Genomic DNA, 22,233 nt, shown 5'->3' with positions numbered 1-22,233 from the left:
ATCATTTGTCGTACGCAATTAATTATCGGATCGTGCGTTTCCAGATTCGCTGGCCAATTTAAACGCGGAGGATAATAGAGGCGGTGTTGCGTGCAATCCACGTGTATTCCACGATATATCGTTGTTGAACCGATCGAGAAGGAGCACGCACGTCCAACTCGCGAGGAAAATCGCGTCGACGTGTATCGCGTGCAACGACGCGGGCACGAACGATCGCGGTTTCTTTTCGCCGTCTCATTAATAAGTAACCGGTCGATCGATAAATAATTTATCCGGCAGACGGTCGCGCTTAATGGATAATCATCGAACGGGAGGAGATAGGAAACGAGGGCAGGCCAGGGCAGTGAAAAATCGTGTGATATGTTTCGTTTGGAAAAAGCGGTGGAACGGTTTCGTTCTCTTCGAAACTTACCAGTAATGAGGGTAAGGGCGCAGAGGCAAGCGAAAGCACTAGCGTCTACGTCGAGAATGTGAAGAGCTTTGCTGAATTCGAGAATACTGTGGAGCCAATCGCCGAAGCTACGCTGACACTGTTCCAACGCCAGGACCACGCCATTGCAAAACGTCAGCTTGGTGTCCTCCGGTTTCGTACGGTACGCCAATCGAAGAACGAACAGTTCCAGACTGGCCGACTGGAAAAGTAACTCCTACGGGGAGAGGAACAGTCGCGAAAACGCGTGTTAGATCATCAGGTGTACCGATATATAACAATACACGAATATTAATATTTCGCGAAATATTATAAATATTTTGCGAGTGGAAATCGAAATTTTGAAATTGTTTCGAGAAAAAGCAGAGTGGAAGAAGAAGAAAAAAATATTATTTTCCTAGTTTGGCTAGCACAGCAGCTAGATAACCGACCAATCGGATCGTCGATTAGACATGTCGTAGGCTCGTCAGGATTGACCTTTTAGAAAATGTACAAGCTATCGATCTCTTTAATGAAACCTTCCCTCGCAGATATTGTCTGCACGTCCATACATAATAAACGATATAACGCAGCTCGCGTATTATAGATTTATATATACGAGACGAGAAATTATCCGAGAGGGATAGATGAAGAAATTAAGAAAAGAATAATTAATAATAATTAATAAATAAGCGATATGTACAAACCTGATCTTCTCGCACCAAATCCGTGAAGCCGGGAATTTTATCGGCAAACGTTCGAATCACGTCGATGGACGTGGTAAGAAGATTGTAGAATTGTTGCGTCTTTTCTGCCTCTGTGATGGGTGGATCGCCAGGACTGGGTTGCCGGTATTGCGAGTAATCCAAGGTTGCTTGATCGGGTGTCGTGTCCAAGTGTGCGCGGACCAAAGCTGTGATCAGGGAGACCGGCGAGCTCGGTGGTGATTCTTGAGGGGATTTTGGCTTCGATGGTAATCTACCTCGCCGACCTTTCAAGGAATCCGTCCTCACCACCTGGACGAAACGAAAACAAAATCAAATCTACATCTTCGATCGAAAGCCTTTCAATTTTTTAACATCTTTGATTCTTTCTTTTTTTTTTTTTTTTCTTCTTTCAAAGAGAATATTTCTTCTCTTGGAAAAACTTTCGAGTAATTCTCACTCACCTCTTTCACCATTCCGACCATCAAGCACTTCTGGAAGCGACAAAATTGGCAACGATTCCGCCGGCGTTTGTCAACGGGGCAAGCTTTCTCGGCCAAACACACGTATTTCGAGCCCTTTTGCACGGTCCTCTTGAAAAATCCTTTGCAACCCTCGCAGGTACGAACGCCGTAGTGTTGACACGCTGCCGTGTCGCCGCACACGGCGCAAAGTTGGCTGGGGCTCGGCGGTGCTCGCTCGTTGCTGGTTCCACTTCCAGGCGATGGAGAGCTGACGGAGCTCCCTGTGCCACCGCTGCCACCGCGCGCCTTCGGGGATTCCGTGCTCCCACTACTGTCGACCAAAGACACAAGCATCTTCGTCAAATCTCCCATCCCTCGAAACGATCAAATCGGAAGGGAATTCGTCGAATTCGTTTTCTCTCGCCAAACAAGGGAATCAAGAGGACGAAAATTTATTGATTCGCGATAATAGATCGAGCCCCGGTCAAAGAAGAGGCGAAGAACGACAAAGAAGAATCGAAACGAGTTCGATCGATATTTCGTCTATTTGTATATTATTACCTCGCAGACTCTGACCTCTGCGTGGGTAGAGACGCCCTCCGTGAACGGGTCGTCCCTACGACCACGTTGTCGACGGTGGGGTAAATGTCGGTCGGTGCAACGGGGGTGGCACCACCCGCGATGCTCGGCGGTGGACCGTACACCATGGGGACGCTGACCGCCGCGGCGTACGGCGAGTCTTGCCGATGATTGGCCGGCGAGGGGACCGCCGTGGTCGGAGTTGGGGCCGTCTCGGTCGCGAAGTAACCCTGATGATGGTGATGCTGCTGCGGCGGGGGCGGCGCGGGCTGCTGCTGCTGGGGATGATGGTGATGCTGTTGCTGGGGCTGTTGCTCGTGGTAGGGCAACGTGGGCGAGAACTCGGTTGGGTAGGGGCCGGTTGCGCACGGATACACCGAGTTGTCGTAACACTCCCCCTCGTCCATTTTGATCCCGAGAACCTGAAGCTCCTGCCTGGTGTATCGTTGAGCCGTGTATGTCTCTTGGAAGCTCGGCAAGGGCGTTGAACTGCGTCGAACAGACAGATGGATATAAACGTCAAACTGTCGTCTCTCCTCCAACTATCGAGAATTGAACGTTCGTGCAATCTCGAATCGGTTCGGCGGGCGAGCAGCCGGATTTAAGTACAACTATGTCACGATAATATAATCCTATCAGCCGATACGATTTATCATTTATCGTGCGATAGGATTCTATCTGGTCAGAGGGTGAAATGCAGGTAGGGGAAACAACGAGAAGTGTACCTGAGCGAGTCAGGCTGGACGTCCTCGGGAAGTGGCGGCGCTGCCGGCTGAGGCGGCTGAGGTGGCTGCTGATGATGTTGCTGGGCCTGGGCCGACTCGTCGCCCGTCGGCACTCCCTGCGGATTTCCCAGCTGCAGTTCTGGAAACGGGTCCAACTCCTCGGGTAGGCTTCCAGCATCCGTTGGATCCGTGTACGAAGCGCTTAACAAATCCGCCAGGGTACTGCATCCGAAGGGGCTCTGGAAAATTCGTATCGAACCGTGTCCTTTGCGATAGCGAACATTCTTGATTATCACGATAAATCTTTGATCGAATTGGCAGAGTTTCGAAAAATTTCGTCGCGCGATGAGTTAAAAACGCCACGATTCTCGATCGATGCTCGATCGTCCACTCGAATCCGAGCCGAAATTCTTCGATCCTCCTTCGATAACTCGAGCCGTTCGAATTGACGAAGCACTATTTTTTTACTCAGAGGAAGATTGGTAGGTGTTCCCTTTTTCTGTTGTCTCTACGAACGCCAGACAAGGGCGGGAGAGCTCGTGCGAGTGGCAAATCGAAGCACTCGACTGCAAGGCGGTAACATTGTTCGACCACAATCGCGAGCCTTGTCGAGACATCGATGTACAGTTGAGGTGCGCAGTGAGGATATCGGAGAGGAACGAAGCGGATTCTCGTATCGCGTGTTGTCTATAACTCGCCGCTTCGATTTCTACCTCCTTGAATCGAATCTAAATCGAAAACCTTTCATCCGAAATCACGATTACGATTATCCAATCTGTTCCACGTGACTCTAATTTCATTATCGTTAAACTACGAACCAACGACAGATTTGGATTTTTTTAACCGTTTCTCCTCCGTTGCTATAAACGATCATCTCATCCCCTCGAATATTATTACGAATATATCGTTTTACTTAAAACCATCGGTGTATATTTCGATAATATTCGTGATATTAAAAATATATCGAGGGGAGGAAAACATGATAATCGAAAAACGACAAATTTATTTGTTTTTTTCTTTTCCTCCAAGAGAAGCAACAAAATTCGTCGAGTAAACGAGGCGAACACGGCAAAGACGTGGAAAAAACGTCTGACGAGCTACCTTATTGGAGGATACCGGTAAGAGGGAAATGGGATGGGGTTGGATATTCAATTTGCCGGGTTGGTTCCGCTTCTGGGCTGACATTTCGTTCATCGCTCCCTCGAGTATCCCTCGCGATCGAAGCTTCGGTCTACCATAATCCTGACTGGAGGCCTTCTAAACGGCCTCCGCGAGTCGTTCAACCCCTCCTCATCATCCCCACGAAACTACCCGCCAACAATTATTATCGCGCCGTTATGATATTGAATCGTGCCGTTCTCCATATATAACGGTATACGTTAATTTTCGCGGATTGGATTAATTACGATCCCGCGACACGGTTCCCGGGATCGAAAATACTTTCCGACGAGGAAAATGCGAGGAGGGGTGGGGACAGAAACAGGTAGGACGACACTGGAGATCCGGGTACGTGGGCAGGAATGCAGATGGTGCACGATAAGCGAATGCAGATGACGATCAAGAAACGTCGGGACGTAGGAGGGCAGATCTTGTTGTTGAGTCGAGCCAGACTCGCGGACTTCGAAGACTACGGGGCCAGATAAGATAGCGAAATAGTGAAAGTTTCGTGCGCCCCACTAAATACTGGGATAATTACTGGTTGGCTCCGTCGAATAACGTTCACGTAAATTCCGATCGCGTTGAGGAAACGCGTTCTTTTTCTTTTTCTTTTTTTTTTTTTTCTTTTGCACGCAATAACGTTCAATTATTATCATTAACAACTTTGTTGCATCGAATAATACGGAGTCCAATCTGTCGTAAATTTCATGGTATTAAGTGACAAATGAGAAAATAATGGTAATATATAATAGATAAGGAGGAAGTTGGGAAACGATTCGAAGATACGTTAACGAGAAATTTAAAAAAGAAATAAATGTGAAACGAAGTGAAATTAAAGAGAGAGAAAGGGAGAGACAAGTATAGAGAGATTGGAATTGCGAAGAGAAAAAGAGAAAATAATTGATGTCGCGAGATAATGTCACACGTGCGCCAATCTTTCGAGCGAATCTCGAACCTGATTATATAATTAATAATTAAAAGAAACAAGAGGGAAGAGTTCTATTAACGCGTTACGTTACCTGTGTCTGTAGAAGAAGCATACTTGACGCCACCGTGAACGCGGTTGTCGTCGGGGTTGTAGAAGATTGATTCGTGCAGGCGAGAACTGGAACGGTAGCTGCCGCTTGCTGCCGTTGATGCCGCTGCCGATGTGGCTGTTGCTGTTGCTCTACGTCGTTCCGCGTAATAGCCACCGCACGTTGGCTACCGTTGCTGTTATCGCTGTCGCCGTTCGGCGAATGAAGTTGCCCTGCAACAGAATCCAACACGCGTCCTCAAGCTGCGAACAAATAGGAAAACGAGCCTCTTTCTTCGGGGATCCCGAAATATATAAAAAATAAAGAAATCGTGCAAACGTTAACCCCAACCCTTGTTACGCGTCTCGTGAACTCAATTATCAGAGACGAACTGTGTGATTTACACTACAATAGACTTTTTCTATTTTTTTTTTTCTTTTTTTCCTCCACTTTTCGATAAAAGGGAGGGCAGAAGGGGTGTCTCTATCGAGGATCAACGGACGAAAAGTTCGATCTCTAAAACGAACCCGAATTTTTTTATCGATCCACGATGAAACAATGAGAAACGTTAACTTTTCGACGTACAACAGCAACGTACTATTTCTTGTCTGTTCGATCTGAGATATCCCGAACGATCGTTACTTTTACCAGGATGTAAGGGGATGAGATGGAAATTTGTTCGATGGCTTCTACGTACAATATCTTCGATATTGAGAGTGACCGGTGTCCATGGTGATCATCTCTGCGATTAATCGGGGTGCAAATCGAGTCCGAATTAAATTCGACGCACAGATCGACTTTTCGAGCAAATTTTTCGACGATCCTATATCCAAATTCTCAAATTACTTTCACACGGAATTTCTGAATTTTTCGAACGCGAATTTTTTACTCGGTTTTAAATTACCGTTGTCGCAAATAAGTCCGCTTAACTTATTAATCGTCGAATTCTCGGCGTCGACTGAGGTCCTCGACGTCCACGTTTCGTCCTATATAGGGTAGCTTCGACACCCCAGGGAGACATGAAATCATTGGCATTTAAAATACTACCGAGCCTATGCAGGCAACCATCGTACCCCCCTGCTCGATTATTATTACACGATATTATCCCTTAACGCCCGAGGGATGAGTATATTCCCGTCGAAAACGAAGAGATATCGCTTTTCATCAGACGAATCTCAAACAAATATGCTCAATGATACTTAACTGTCGTTTCCAAATTACATATTATACACATTTTTCTGAATTATACGCGACGCGAGAAACAAATAGGCAACAGAGAGATGAAATTAACGAGGTCTTTAACTTGAACCAAACAGATGCATCCTATCCGCTGTTCGTTCTTCCCCACCCTCTTTTCGGAAGATGCGAACGCGAGATAGTCACGGTCACCTAAACCGATTCGATTCAATTTCGCGACGAGTATCGAGAGGACCGCCCAATGGTTTTCACCAGCTCGTAAAACATAGCGGATCTCACCCGTATATAGCTGAGATTAATCTTGGAAGGGGTGTGGAGGGGTGCGCGACGCGATTGTATACGATTACGGGACCGGTTATGGAGAATTAAAAGGGGGGGGCGGCTGCACCCGATAAGTATCTATCCTATCTTGCCTAGCTAGGGAAATCTGTATACAGAGTCGTAAATCTAAACGTAGTCAAGTCGATCGAGCATATATAGTGTGCATTTCGTTGCCCAAAGAAAAACTTGCAAACGCATTAACCCTTTGTTAACCCACTCTCTCCTCTCTCTCTCCTTTTCTCTTTAACCTTTTCCATTCCCTCCAAGTTGCGACCGGTGGCAAGGTGGTTGCACCTTGTCAATTAAGATAGCTCGGTCCAAAACAATGAGCCCTATCAGACAGCGGGGATCAGCGAGGGCTGGGGAGGAGGAGAGGCGCGAGTGGTACCGATCCCACCTACGGGAGCGCATACTAGAGGAAACAGGCTGCACCTGAGCCGTGTGCACGTGCACGGAAGGATTCGATTAACTTCTACAACGTTAGCGACCGGCAGCACCGTAGGCAGGGTAAAGGCAGAGGTAGCCAGGGTAGGGTAGCGAACGGACGAGAAAGAGTAGGGTTAGCCGAACAGCGTGTGCCAAGTGGATTACACCGGTGTACACGGCCCTCCCACGAACCACGCCTCTCCACGTGCCACCACGTGCAGCCACACCAGCCACTTGCTCTCCGTTCCTCCACGATTTGCTCTCATGAATTAACTACCACTCGCGTTCCTTCTCTTCCCTCATCATCTTATCTTCGAGCCATCGTTTCGCGTCAACCAGAAATTTACGCGGTATGCTTTTCTGTCCAAACAATATTTCTATCTAATTTGATGTAATGTAATTCCGGATGTATAATGACGTTTAAAGAGGTCGGAGAGGATTGCGACTCTCCGTTGTCTCGGGGAAAAAACGAGGAAAAAAAGAAAAAGATCTATCGTATGGTACAGATCGATCTGTCGAGACGGATATATTTCCTCGTTGCGCAATTTGCGAATGGAGAGAATCGGAGGGATTTAGAAGAGTTGCGAAAGAATGGTGACTCGAGAGAATCGTTACACATGTAACCGCGTATAGGCAGGCGTGAAGAAGTTTCGCGAGATTTTCCATAACGAAACGACCCACTTTCCGGTTTAACGAGAGAACGTAGTTGTGATGTCATTGCTAATAGGTAGCATTAAACATCGGTATTCGCCACAATTAGGCATGAAATTCCTATATGTTATGGGCTAATTACAACGATCGTTCGGTCACGTGTTTTTATTTTATGCCTCGACAAGATAATTGATATCCTTCGTGAATAATTCATTCGAGCGGTAAATTCTTTTTTTCTTTTTTTTTTTTTCTCCCCCTAACGTTCGCCATTTATGAGACAAACCGCGGCGAGAAAGAGCGGGAGGTCGAATAAGAGAAAGATACTATTTATAGACGCATCACGATTTTTCTTCGTTGTCGCGATGCGTCTGTTCGAACCTGTTCGAGCCTTGGGAATCGTTATATTGCCGATCGATCGACGCGTCTCGTATGCAGGCACACCTAACGAACGACGACGACGACGACGTTGGTAATCGGTGGTGGGTGAGCGTGCGTGCGTGAGAGAAAGTAGGACCGTGTGTCTTGCAGCCGTGCGCGACACATAATCGCGTACCGAGATATCTTCGATTTAAAGCTCGCATCGGTTCGCCCACACGAGCCGAGCGTCTCACCGGTTTCGCGATCGTAATTAACCCTTTCACTGGTGAGTAGGGACGGTCGTGTGCCGGCATCTCCGTGTTTCGCCTCTTTCCTCCTCGCGAATCCGTTGATCGAATTTTTAATCCTCGAGAGTTTCTGCTTTTTTTTTTTTTTTCTGCTTTTTCGAAAGATCGAAAGATTATTTTTAACGAAGCTGAAACTGTTTTAAAAGCAATGGATTCGTGCAATATTCATGTACATAATGCTATTAAACTTGTGACAGGTCGTTCTCGGAATTTTAAATATTCGAGAAATTTAAAAGTCATCCTTATTCGCGGATGATAAGGGATGACGAGATTTATTTTTATCGTTGTGAAAAATTCGATTTTTCTTTTTTTCTTAATCCATGTTGGATTTTTCATCGTCGCTTTTTTTTTTTGATGAAATTTCTTGCTTGTTTTATTATTGTTTCGCTTTGTGGAAATCTTAAATCTTATAGTTTGTAATGATTCTTCCATTAATGGTATTATCTTCTCCCTAGGATATTTTTCTAAATCCTATCCATTTTCGACAACATCGTAGAAAAAATCCAAGATTCGAAAATTGGATTAGAATCCCCTGTGAAACACACCTTTAAACTCGTATATATTCCATTAATCCCACGTGTCGAGTTTTTCACGAGTTAGCGTGGAAAAAATGTTTCGAGAAGATTTTGAGAAATTAACTCGACGCTTTCACCGTTTAATCGAAATAATTTTCCTTTTCGTTTTTCCATCCACCATCACGCTAAGATCGGTGGTGCCTTAGAACAGAGAGAGAGAGAGAGAGAGAGAGAGAGAGAGAGCTCCCTTCTTCCTAATGTTTTATTATCCTAAATAAACTAAATAATCACTCGGATACTAGGCAGAAAACGGATGATCTATGAATCAATTAATCTGCGAGTCAATTTCGAGGGTATTAAACGCGAGATGTGTACCTCCATTAATCTATCCGCGATTAAATATCATATATCTCGGCGTAAGCGTGGAAAGTGGCGTAGTGGTATTATGAATCACGCGGACGACGAATCGGACGTAAATTAATTTGAAAGTTTCCAGGCAACGTGCACTCTAAAACTGGTCCAACGTGTGCAGTCGGTGCAGCTTTCTCTTTCGCAGAATTTAGCAAAAGATCGGTGACATCGTAATTAGTATTACGAGTACAAGGAAGGGAGGGGAGGGATTCGCGTCATTTTGCGAAATCTGAATCATCTTCACAACGAGAGCGACAACGTCATTTATTACGAGCATTAATTAGAAGCTCTTTCACTTTCATCAGGGTGATCGAATTATCAACTGCTTCGTAATTCGTGCGAGCAAGAAGTCGCACAATCCTCTTACCCGAATACGAAAAGCGGGATCAAACGTTAGAAAGAATCCTAACGTGTTAATCGGTTTATCAAACATTCGTTCGAGCCTGATTTCTCGAACATTTACCTTTCAAAGATTTCACTGGTTATTTCACGCGAAACGCGAGGTATCGTAAAGCAACCGTAAACATCTCGATCCAACGATCCAAAGATCCTGAAAACCTGTACACCCTCCTTCGATCGATTCTTTTTCTTCTTTTCTTTCTTTTTTTTTTTTTTTTCTTTCTTTTTAACGCTCGCTATCGAAACGAGAAGGAAAGAGCGAAATCCATCGGTTTTTAACCGGCGAGGAGAGAAGAAACACGGATCGGATCACGGATCCGTGAAAGCAGGGCCAGGAAAGCGAGGCTTGAAACAAATTGTCCAGATACCCTGGAAAGATTAGATACGTTCCCGGTGGATTGACCTCTCCCGATAAAAGGCTGGCTCGCCGGCAACCGCGGCCAATAAGAATACAAAGGCAGCTCCTCCAGACGCTCGCGAGCTAGTCGCGGGCTCGCGTGGTCCGGGTTAGAGTGCGGGTTTACGGTGTCGAACGAGGTGAAAGAGGAGCCGTGGTACGCGAGGAAGGAGGAGGAGGGGGAGGAGGAGGAGGAGGAGGAGGAGAGAGAGAGAGAAAGAGAGAGAAAGAGAGAAGGAGGATACGCTTGCGACACGCAGGCTCGAGCAGCTAGGCTGATAGGTAGGTAGGTAGGTAGGTATATCGCCCCCTGACCCCGAACAACTACCGTGAGACCGGCTTAGCTCCGCTCTTAGGAGCACTCTCCTTTGCTCTCTCGGCGTGCACCGCGCGTATGCACACATGTACACGCACGCGTGTTGCACAGGCGCCGTGGAATAAAGAAGCGGGAAGGGTATCGTGACACGAGAAGAAGAAGAGGAGAAGGAGGAGGAGGAGGAGGAGGAGAAGGCAAAAGGAAGAGAGAAAAAGAGAGAAGAAAGGAGGAGAAGGGAACGACACGACGAAGGATGCGTGACTCGTGGGTGCAGCTGCAATGCGACCCGGCTGCATTCAGTGGCACACCGAACAGGACGATACCCGGGCTTTTCGATGGCACGCCAGGATTATCCTTCACACGCGAACAAACGGCGTGTGGAATGAATTTCGTAATCGCAAGCATCGCGATCAAGAATCGAGATTCTTCCTTTCGTTTGCGATTTCTTTTCTGCCCAACCTTTCTTTCATTTTCAATTTTGTTTCTCCTCCTCGGTCTCTCTCTCTCTCTCTCTCTCTCTCTCTCTCTCTCTCTCTTTCTCTTTCTTCTGAATCGTTAGGGGTTTACGGTGTCGAACGGTAAAATATTCGGAAACAATTAAACGTCGAAGATTTTTAAGAGAAAGTTACGCGTGGACGTCGTTTGACGACAGATGAATCGTGTAATCGTGAGCTTGCCGACAACTGTCGAGAAAATATATATATATATATATGTGTATATACATATATGTATATATAAAAAAAAAGAGAAAAAAAATACAGGTTCTCACGGAGTTTAATGACTTTTGGATATTCCCTATTGCTAATCGTACGATAGGAGAAAGTATCCGCAACGTCGATACTTAGAAACGATGTAAAGCTGTTTCCTCGCTCCACGGATGCCTCGAGCCATGACACAAAATCGGCTCGAAAGAGGATGCGCAATGTGTATCGCGATGCGCGTTCAAAACGGTACGAAATTACTCGAATCACTCCAGAAGAGACACACCATCCGTCTCGATCTCTGGGAAGAGGTATATATCGAAATAACAACTTCTAAATAACTTGGAAAGAGAAAAAAATCTCGATCGTCGGCGCGATGGATCGTGCGATCCATATCGTTGGCCGATATTCGGGGACGGATCGATAAAAAGCGGTAAATCATCGACGATCCGTGAACGAGGAGAGCCGAGCGAAAATGGCTATGCATAAATCAGTAGGCGAGAAAAATGTCGGACAATAATTACAGGCTGTGGAATTTTACGAGGGACTGTCTTAACGCTCGGCCTGAAAACGAAGAACAAACACGACGGGACAGTAATGATTCTCCGACGAGTAATTCACTATCGAGTTAATCGAGGGTCAATTCCTCTGGTCATCGGTTTTTTTCTTCTTTCAACCGGTTGATGGAAAAGACAACAGGAAAAACGGAGAGCGACGATGGACGATGAGAGAAAGAGGGGGGGAAGAGAGAGAGAGAAGGAGAGACGCGTGGACGAAGAGGAACGATGCTCGAGCGTAGGCAACTTTTTCTAGGCGTCGCGTAAGCAATCATCTTGCATACTTCGGATGAAAGAATAAGCAAATAGAAAACCAGCCGTGCCGCATGCTGCCGGCGTTGCAATTATATTTCCAGTGGCGCATCGCGTTGTGAAATTCGACATAATTTCGTCAGACCACGAGGAGGAGAGGAAGAAGGAAGATTCGGAGCCGGGGCGAAGAGGGGAATACGTTTTAGAAATTGACGAGGGCCAGGGAGGAGAAGAAGAAGAAGAAGGAAGGAAAAAAAGGATGTACATATACACGGATGTATATATATATATATATATAGAGTGCGCTGAAAATGGTTCGTTCGAAACGAGCTCCACCCACATCCTGATCTTCGCATGCGTGTTCCACGCTCTCGTGTATCGATCCTTCGATTCCTCTTTCGCTCGAAGAACGAAGAAGAGGAAGACAAAAGAGGCGACGCGAGGGAGAATCGCGAGGTACATGCCTCGTCAGGCGTCGAGATCACCGGGATACGAAATCCGGGTATTTCCCAGATTTCCTATCTAAAGGAAACAAGAAGGAATAAATGTTTCTGTGAAAATTCTACACGCCGTTTCGACGTCTCGAAAGAAATGATTCCACGTGAACGATGTTACGTTATAATATAAGTTGTAGCACTCGTGAATACGTCAAATATATCTAAATTCGTAAAACTTGATCCTTCGAATTAAATAAATAAATTACTACTATTTCCTCCATATATGAAATATGTTATATACGAATGAAATATCATCATCGAGATCGAGAAAAAAAAAAATTAATTAACAATTTCCGCTCTCTTCGTTTTTTCGATTATTCCTCCATTACGGTACTGAGAAAAAAAATTAATTAAAATTTTTACGATACCGATTACTCGCGACTCGTCGTTATATATAGATTTTTCGCGATTGAACGCGAGGATGAAGGATCGTGAAAAATTATTACGAAACGGATTTACCTTCGTGTCCGTGTAGAGAGAAAGAAGAAAAGAGGGGCACGCGTGTTACGAGACGATTCAACGTGTTTAGCGCGACTATCGCCTCGAGATCCGCGCATCCTACAAAACCATGGTGGACAGTTATGCAAGAGGCTGTTTGGCGCGTCCGTTCCGGCAGGTTCGACCGGTCTTAATCGCAATCGAGTCGTCCAGCCGACTCCGTCCGATCGAAAACTAGTCGGGTTTAGGATAGGAACGGTCCCCGAGACACGCTCTCCGAGTCGACTACCGGCCAGTTTGAATATTAATTAACTATTTTCTATCGGCCACGTGTCGGATACCACGCTTCGATATCACTGTGTCGAATGAAAAAAAAAAAAAAAAAAAGAAAAAAGAAAAAAAACCTAGTCCATTTGCATTCGTAAGAAGGAGAGACTTTTAGCGAGACTGGATGGAAAGCGGACCATGTGCAAATGCTGCGACGAGCGAAACGTTGGATTCTACGGTTGATGTATATAATTGCTTCCAGATTTGGGACGAAAAAGTTTTCTCGAATATCAGTTCGGACGGACTTGGTCGGACGAGATCGTCTCCTCCTTCTCTAGAGGTGATCGTCGCCTCTCGGGAGCGTTTGAAAATTTGGCGAAATTTTCTCCCCGTTCGGGAAATCGCGTATATCTTAATCGCGGAGAATAATGTAAGCGGGATCGAATAAAAAGATCGAAATACGATTTTACGTGTATTCACTTGTTGAAATCTGTTGAAATTCCACGGTGAAAGGCCTAGGTTGGATAGCTATCCCGTTTTATTGGCGCGTTCGATCATTCGAACGGCTTTATTCACCCATAAATTGCACCATAGTCTAAAAGGCTTATCTGCTACATAAATTAGACATTCAGGTGCAAATACGGTGTGTTTATGCCATGGTTCGAGCATCTCAAGGCTAAAGCGTATCGGGATTAGTATACATTTAACGTTCCTTTCTTAGGTTCTTCTTCTTTCTCGCGCTATCCACAAATCCTTATTACAATCAAGGCTTCGCTTCACGGTACTTGACATTTGCCAGGTCGTTTCGATACTTCGTCCATTCACTATTCCCCGTGCGGCGAAACGAATCCTCGAACGTTGATTCGCTCGAAACGAGGCGTCTTCGACACGCGAGAGGCCGAGATCGGCAATTTACGATTATCACGCGTAATCCCATCGATTTCCAGAAATAAAACGCATCGTTCCGCGCGACAGAAGCCCCGGGATGGGACGTCCTCGAGGACGAGGCGAGGCTACGTCGCGGCGCTCAAGGACGGCGGCCACGATTCGACGTCCCTCGTCCACGATTAAACACGGCGTCCACGTGCACGCTCGCGAATTCGCATCCACCAACACGCGATTCCCGGTCATCTCGACCAATTTCTCGTCTCGGTGTGCGCCTGTACGTGTACGTGTAGTGGTGCGCACCATCGTCCTGTATCGTCCAACGAATCGTCTCCTCTCCCCGCCGCAGTTACGGTACCGGTTGCTCGTCCTCTCACTCTCCACCGACCAGATACACACCGACACACGCGCACCAAACGCATTACGAGTGTGACGTATCTTCGTTTAATTCAGAATGCAGAAACGAATTTCAAACGAATGGCCACGGAAAGTGAAATCCAACGGGAGGGGAAGGATAGATCGAACGACGGGATGGATTTCTCTAACCGTGCATATGGAAGATATATCCGGAAGAAGAGAGAGAGAGAGAGAGAGTGAGAGAGAAAGAAAGAGAGAGAGAGAAATTTCAACCGATCGAACGAGATATCCGGTTTATTTGCTTTCGAAGAAAATTTATCCTCCCGTGATATTATCGCGATTCAACGACTGGTCGGATAAACCGTTAGACGCGCAAATATACCAGTTTCTTGCGTAATCAAGTTTTTACCAGTTAAAAAATTCGTTGGCGATTGCACAAGATCGATGCATATAAGCGACACGTGAAAAACAGGATTAATTTGTGCACCGAAGGTGGCACGTGTTTGCGCGAGTTTATCGCAGATCGTTCCCGGCTTCGAACCGAACGCTTCCATCAATTACCCGATTCCTGTAGGTTCGCGTCGCTCGAGCCGTTCTCGACGACAGCCCGTCGTCTTCTCGAGCCAAGCTACAGCGTTCACCGAGAGACAACACGGATCCTCTCGGGAATCGAGAAATCTCTCTGACTCGGTTTGAAAAAGCGGCGGCGAGATCGCTATCGGTTCAATCAACGCCGTACGAGGCTGTAATCGCGCCTCATCGAGACGCGTCTCGCGCCCGATGATCGTGGAGGGGAGGGGGGGGGGGCTCCTAGCCCCCTGCCTTTTTGTCCTCTCTTCTCCACCGAGGAGGATACGATAAAAGAGCCGTCTGCGATCTATGCGCGCGCGCGCGCGCGTGTGTGGCAACCGCAGAAAACCGAAGCGAGTAATTGAACGATCAAACGAATGGAATTTCCTTTTTCGCGAGAATCGATCGAGGATCGATCCGCCAGACTTTTAAGACATCAACGTTAACGAGGGACCAATTATAAGGAACACGCTCTCCCTTCAAGGAGTAGGACGAAATTATTTACCGACTCCACGATTCCTCGTTTGCGTAACGTAACTCGTTTCCTAAACGGAGAAGAATCTCTCCTATCTCGTCGCCGTTTAACAACGGCGAGGCATCGAGAACAGCATCGTCGGCAGGCGTTAAATCAGACACGGGAGAGACACGTTTTCAACGCGAAACGCGTACACACAGATACACGCGGGTACACGCGGTGCCTATACACGGAGCGGCCGCCACCTCGGAGGAGTCAGCTGCGCGAGGAGGCTGCAACCGGTCGACACGTCCAAGAGAAAGGATTTACCGGGGTCACCGTGTCTACGACGCGTCACGTCACGAGGAAGATAACCGGCGACTAATAGGGTCGCTTAGGCCGAAGCGTGTGCGCTCGATCGAAAAGAAACTAACGCCGGACAGGTTTTCTTCTCGCGGGTACGGGTACTCGGGTATTGGCTGCGATAGAACTGGCAATCTCCCGTCCACGAGAAACGCTCGTGGGAAACGGCTGGCAAATATCGATCCGCGCGATCTTCGTCCGATTCGACGTCGTAAATCCACGTTCGAGACTCGAGACCACGAGGTATTCCGTCTTCTCGGTGTCTGTCTCGGATAGCCGTATACACCGATTAAAAATTCGTGGTCGCTAATGGTTGACGCGCAAGAAGAATCTCGTTCGCCATACCCGGTAACAGGGGAGAAATAACAGGGCCACGTATGGCGTTACGGAATAGGATGAGATGGATCGGCGATCCGATTGGGAAAAAGGTGGATCGAGAGGCCTTTCTCGGGATCCTTGATCCTCTCCTTCTACCTGTCGGATGTCGCAACCCGGTGGCATCGGTTGCCTCGATTAAGCGATCAAACATCGATTAAGCGAGCCGGTTTTTCCGTTCGCTGTTTTCTAAACTCCGCCCCCCTCTAACCCCCCCTGGAGAAAATCGAAACAGCCGCCCGATACCGTAATTGAAATAGCTGACGCTTTCTTGCCCGTGCCGCGGAACGCGTAACATCAACCGCGCTCGCCGGTTACATGCCGGTTTAAGGATAAATATGATAATAAGCCGGCTAGAAAGCGGCCGTTCGCGCTAGAATCGGCCCAGTTTAATAAGGCTCGATCAATTTTTACCGCGTTGTAAACACGGGACAACGATGCGGTTGTTATCTCGTTTGGTACACGGCGAATACGTGATAGAAGCGCGGAGTGGAATGAGCGATTACTGGTCGGACACGCGTTTCTACGCGCTCTCTCTCTCTCTCTCTCTCTCTCTCTCTCCCTTTAATCATCCGTCCGTCACGAATTGATCAAAGTTCTGGGAAAGAAACGCGTTCGATCCAGAGGAGGGCACCGATCGCGCATCCGTTTCGCGAAATCGTTTAAAGAAACAGAGGATTACCAAGAAATCGTAACGTACGCCCTTCTGCACCCCTCTATTAATCGATCCATCGATTTTCCCATACGATACGAACGGACGTGTGGTATCAAAAGCAAGGAGCGGTAACCAAGTCTCGAAATCAATTCCACCATCTTTTTCACGATATCCGCGGGCGGAATAGCTTTCACGCTACACGATTTTCAACATCCCTCTTCCCCCTCCAACACCTCCTCCTCCTCCTCCTCCTCCTCTCCCTCCTCTTCTCCTTGCCCTCCCTTCCTTCGAATCGAACACACCGTCGGATCGTCTTCTGCCGGCCCGAGCAAATTCGAGTACAGGAAATCGAGGAACAGGTAGACCAAGAATCTCGAAGAATCTCGTAATAGGTACCCTAATCCCATCCAGCTTTCTACACCGCCCGAGGCGGAGACTCGCCGCTCGCTCCGCGCCGACCGGCGTCGAATCGCACGGCGAAGGAACAACGCTTCAAGGGCCGAACGTTTCCCATCGCGTCTCTCTTTCTTCGCGTACCCCCTCCCCCGCTTTTCACGTTTACACGTTGCGTTTGCATATCGCCAATTGTGTGCATTCGTCGTTCGTACGATTCGAGCGTATCGAGATGCCTCGATCGAAAGTTTCGCACTTTCTTCTCGTCCTTCGATTGGAAAACTTGCGATCTCTCTTCTCGGTTGGAGACGCGAGGAAGAAGGCTCTCGAATTCAACCATCGTCTTTCCATATATATATTATCGATGGTTTCGAGCCATTATTTCGGACGAGCGTTCGATTCAACGACTTTCTATCGTTGCTCCTCACAACGTCGACAACTTTTCTTATCTCTTTCCTTAAAATTTCAATCGTTGCTTCGAGTATATATATATATAAGATGCGATTGGAACAAAATTTATTATAAAGAGGATGGGTAGGTGAGGCAAGTATCTCAACAATTTCGCGTGAATATTATCCAAACGTATGATACAATACAACAGGGAGCGTGATAACGAGACACCTAAACTTCTCGAGTGTGTTTGCACGCGCTAATGATACGTTAAACAGCCATGAGGGAGTAATTGCCAGGCGGCCGTTGATCGCGTATTGCGCCCACCAAGTGGAAACGTACACGTATATACATATTGATACGTGATACGTTTCATATAGTGTGTATATTATCCCAGCAACCGTGATGGCAATCCTTGTCTCCCGTACGGGAAAGACAATCGCTCGCCAGAATTCAATCGCCCGTACGAATTCTTCCAATGGCGCGTAACACGAGATCCCGAACCAATGATCCATCTAATTATTAAGAAATTCGAAATGCAATCTCGATGATGCAAAATGCCTCGAGAAAAGGATCTCTTGGGTTTGCTTACGTAGGATCGAAATAAACGATTCCAATCTTTATCATTCCTTTATTACTTACACGTCTTCACGTTAGAGATTTTGATCGATACGAACGGTGGTTCATAACTCGAACCATCTGCTTAAAGGGAGATAAAGATACGAATTCGAAAACACGCGTTGGCGTGAATTTTGTGGAATTATGAGTGGATACATGGTCGCGTGTGTGGATCGATTTTTAGAATTTATCGACGACGGGAAGACCTTTCGTCGTATGGAACGACGTTTCCTATTGGTTTCGCATTGCTCGCAACAAAGTGTAGCTCCACACTTTGATTCCTTTGGCAGTGGAACGGCTCGACTAAAAAGATAATCATCGGCCGGCACAATGCAGACAGCCTGACCGCGGTTTGAACTCATCTGACACGATTGTAACGCGATGAATGCGAACAGATAAACGCTCGTGCATCGCCGGGCAAATTATAGTCGCGGCCGCAATTTCATTACGAAATCTAGCCGGCACACGTGGGCAGGCAAGCAGGCAGGCAGGCGAGTATAACGATAAAGTACGTATAACGATAAAGCGTGAGAGCCTCCAACTTTTCATCTATGTATTTATATATTTTTTCCAACGAGTTCCCATTATAGAATTTTTCGAATAGCTCTCCTCGGGCGTGATCCCTTTCTTCTTGCCAATCAATTAATTACTTATCAACGTGTCGTAATTCATCCGTATCTCCAATTTGGATCTAATCAGACTCGCTTGCTATCGTTTCGCATCATCGTCCTGTTCGAAAGTTTCTCGACCCTCGTCGTTATCTTGCGCACGGTATTAATTTTTAGCATTTAATTACGCGCTTCTTAAAACGTTAATATTCCCGTAGCGTATATAAATGTTGATGAATTTCCAAAAAATATGCTCTTTCGCTCTGTTTTATATTCGAATAATATATAAAAGATAGAGTAAAAATAAAAGATAGAGTAGAAGAGTAGTGGCAACAAGGGAACGTGATTGGCACGTCCAGTACGCGTTACTTTGGAAAAACTTGGGGGTGAAATTGGGCAAAAAGAGTCTGAAAGGGAACGCAACGAGGCTTGGTGTGCGAGCGATGTCAAACAAAGCGGTTACAATCCGTGTAATTGCCACGAGTAAATTTAGACGAAGAGCGAACGAGCCGAACTCCGCCAGACTCTGTCCACTTTTAAAAACGCGAACGCGCTCGATTCGACGATATACAACGAGGCGGACGAGGGGGAGTCGTATCCTCTGTTCCCTCTCGATTCTTTCTTTATCTCTCTATCTCTATGATTTATTCCATCAGCCAATTTGAAAAGTCGCGATTTCAAAGATAATACCGGCAAAGAATCGCCAAAGAGAAGAGAAGCGCGCGAACGAGATGGTCGAAACGAAACGTGGTAGATCAAGTAGAGAAGAAATCGTTGGAAAGACAGAGTGGAAAATTGTGAATGTGGGGGTGGAGGTTGGAACGCCCTTGGAGAAGGTTGTGCGAGAACTGACGACGAAAATCGATGGTGAAACTGGTGGTGGGCCGTTGCGAGATACGCGAGTATAGTGAAATGGTTGAAGGTGAAGGACGAGCGTTTGCAACCAGGTGATACAACTATTCGGTAATCGTCTTCACGGATCGTCCTTGCGCGTTGTTGTCGAGAAAAATCGATCAACGTGCGGTGAACTGGTTTGTTGGGAGCGCGGAAAAAAAGGAAAAAAGAAAAAAGAAAAAAAAAGAAGAGAAAAAGAAACGAAGATGGCGCCGAGTATATTTTTGCCAGCCTACATCCTAAAATACGGGCAAGGGGATGAAATGATAAATGGATCGTCTATTCTCGCGCGAAAAAAAACGGGGAAGAAACGTCGAATCGACGAAACGTTCGAAAAGGACACCTTTAAATAGTCACGTTTAAATAGGCTGAACAGTTGAGGGACAAGAACGGATTCCGTTCCCATTATCCACGAGGATATAATCGATCGATGGGGGCAATTGAAACGAGGCAGTTATCAATGGACGCCGTCACGATTCATTCAACGATATGTAATATTTAACTCGAGATTCGTTGGAGAGATTCAGAGCAGGGCGAGGAGGAGCGTCAGATTTCTTAATATTCGGCGCGAGCTTCGGCTAACGCTACACCGAGTTCCAGTGAATTATACCGGTCATTAATCAAGGGAATCAATGTGAATTAAGAAACGTGCCACCTGTCAAACAATTTCGCGAAATATAATGCGTCACTCACGTAAGTCGACACGAGTTATTAGCCTCATTAATCAGCTGCAACCTGGCATTAACGTTAATGAAGAAAACCAACCAGTAACCAGAGAAGGGAGGAGGGGGGAGGGAGAGGAACCTGTTGCCCCGTTTCTTCGACGTGTTAATATCCATGGATCGACTCGGTGGATCATTTCTTTTTTTTTTTTCTTTTTTTTTTCTTTTCTTTCTTCCTCATCTCAAAGCAATTTCTCAACATCGGTGTCGAACGAGTTCCCCACGTGCCAGTTCGCTCGATTCTCACAGGACGATCCAATTTTGCATTCATTTCCTTCCAACCGATCTCGACAATCCAAGTGGAAAATTGTTAAATCGTTGGCACGATTTTCAAAGGCTCGCTACATACAGATAGAATCGTAACCTCTTAAGCGTGGAGAAAAATTGCGTGGTACTCCTCGTCTTCCGCCTCCCACTCTATCCCGAGTTAAGCCTCAAACGTGAAAATCCATACGCGATACGAGGGAACCTACTACTCGATTAATTATAGAGATTCTCGAACGAATCTATTTGTAATAATCTGACAACTTACTCCTGAATAATAATTACAATTACACGCGAGTATAATGTTCGAATTGATCGAAGAAAGACTCGAGGAAAAATATTTGCATCCAAATAAAAATTTATTCCTAAGAAACTAGAAGAATTATCTAACAAAGCGCGATAAAACAATCGATCTCACTGATCCATCCTGCCACTTTTTATCCCAATCGTTCATTCACGACGAATTATAGATTGCCAACCTCGTGAGCGTTCGTAAGTTTCGCTTTTCGCTCGTAAAAAAAAAAAAAAAAAAATAAGCAACTCGTTCTCTATCCGCCCGCGTATCCACCCAACTAATCCAATCCTCCTAAGGAAATCCGTTATCGGTAGAGCGGGATTCGGGGTCGATTCCCTGTCGATTTCGATTTCTCCTTGAAATTTCTCCACTGTCGGTGATCCCCTGCCAGCGATCCGTGTCCCCACGGCGGAATGGCAACGCGGTGGCGGTAAGAGAAAGGAGAGGAAGGAGGGAAAAAAAAAAAAAAAAAAAAAAAAGAAAAGGAAAAGAAAAAAGAGGGAGAAGTGGAGGGAAGGAAAGACAGGCGGCGCAGCGGGCGCAGGACGGGGACAAGCGTGTGGCGGCGCGCGGTAGCGTGCACGTGTGCGTGCGTGCCGGCGCGACAACGCGCTAGATAGGATCTCTCTGGTTGGTATGCGCCAGAGCGGGCAATACGCGACACCCATACCGTAGTCGGAAACGAGCTGCAGGTTCCGTGACCCCGAAACCGGGGATACGATCTCCCGTTGATAGGCCACCGCCTAGGGAGAAAAGCTGCGATCGCCTCTTGCCAACGCGAGCCGCGAACCTAATTGGACCGATAAACGGACACGGGCCGCCGTAATTAACGGATATTAACCGCTTTATTATCGGATAGGCCGGACTCGAGCCGGTATCGGGACGATTTACGAGAAATCGAGTAAGGTAAAGACGGAAGAGTTTGCTTTCCACTCGATGGAAATTGGAGCGGAGATCTACCGTGCGCGCGATAAAGTGGAGAGATATCGGGAGTGGGTGGAGCGTTGTTGCGTTAACACGTACGCTTCCTTTACGCTTCTTTGTCCGTTTTGCAAATAAGAGGAAGGGGAGGAGGAAGAATTCGAGGGGAGGAGAATATCTCGCCGCTTCGAAGGAACGACGCCCACATAGCTACACCTATAGTAGGGTACGGATAATAACGGGTCTTCGATAACAGGAAGTGACGCGATACGACATTTTTCCTATCGACGTAAATTAATTAATTACGCTTACACGTAATTACGGGGATCGATTATGAGGCAGCGTATATTAATTAAGTTGCTGTTTCTGGAAACTGTATAACCGGTTGACATTGCGTGCCACCC

The 22,233-nt window shown here is 46.6% G+C and overlaps 1 protein-coding gene across 4 annotated transcripts in view; it reads right to left on the bottom strand.

The window, feature by feature from the left end:
- Window positions 1-22,233, bottom strand: part of LOC122716093 (probable nuclear hormone receptor HR38) — a 41,510-nt gene that overhangs the window by 6,088 nt on the left and 13,189 nt on the right. For 3 of the 4 annotated variants that reach the window (XM_043938844.1, XM_043938840.1, XM_043938845.1), the window contains exons 2-7: window positions 5,059-5,288; window positions 2,882-3,120; window positions 2,139-2,645; window positions 1,578-1,908; window positions 1,117-1,425; window positions 413-647 (exon numbers count right to left, since the gene is read on the bottom strand). In XM_043938844.1, the coding sequence (XP_043794779.1) occupies window positions 413-647; window positions 1,117-1,425; window positions 1,578-1,908; window positions 2,139-2,645; window positions 2,882-3,120; window positions 5,059-5,288 (1,851 nt within the window). The remainder of the gene's footprint in view (window positions 1-412; window positions 648-1,116; window positions 1,426-1,577; window positions 1,909-2,138; window positions 2,646-2,881; window positions 3,121-5,058; window positions 5,289-22,233) is intronic. The other variant, XM_043938841.1, reaches the window with a different exon arrangement.

Source organism: Apis laboriosa, unplaced genomic scaffold (genome assembly GCF_014066325.1).
Source record: "Apis laboriosa isolate Shangri-la unplaced genomic scaffold, ASM1406632v1 scaffold42_cov153, whole genome shotgun sequence".
NCBI lineage: Eukaryota > Metazoa > Arthropoda > Insecta > Hymenoptera > Apidae > Apis > Apis laboriosa.
Note: the sequence above shows the minus strand (reverse complement) of the source record. Positions and strands in the feature narration are given on the sequence as shown.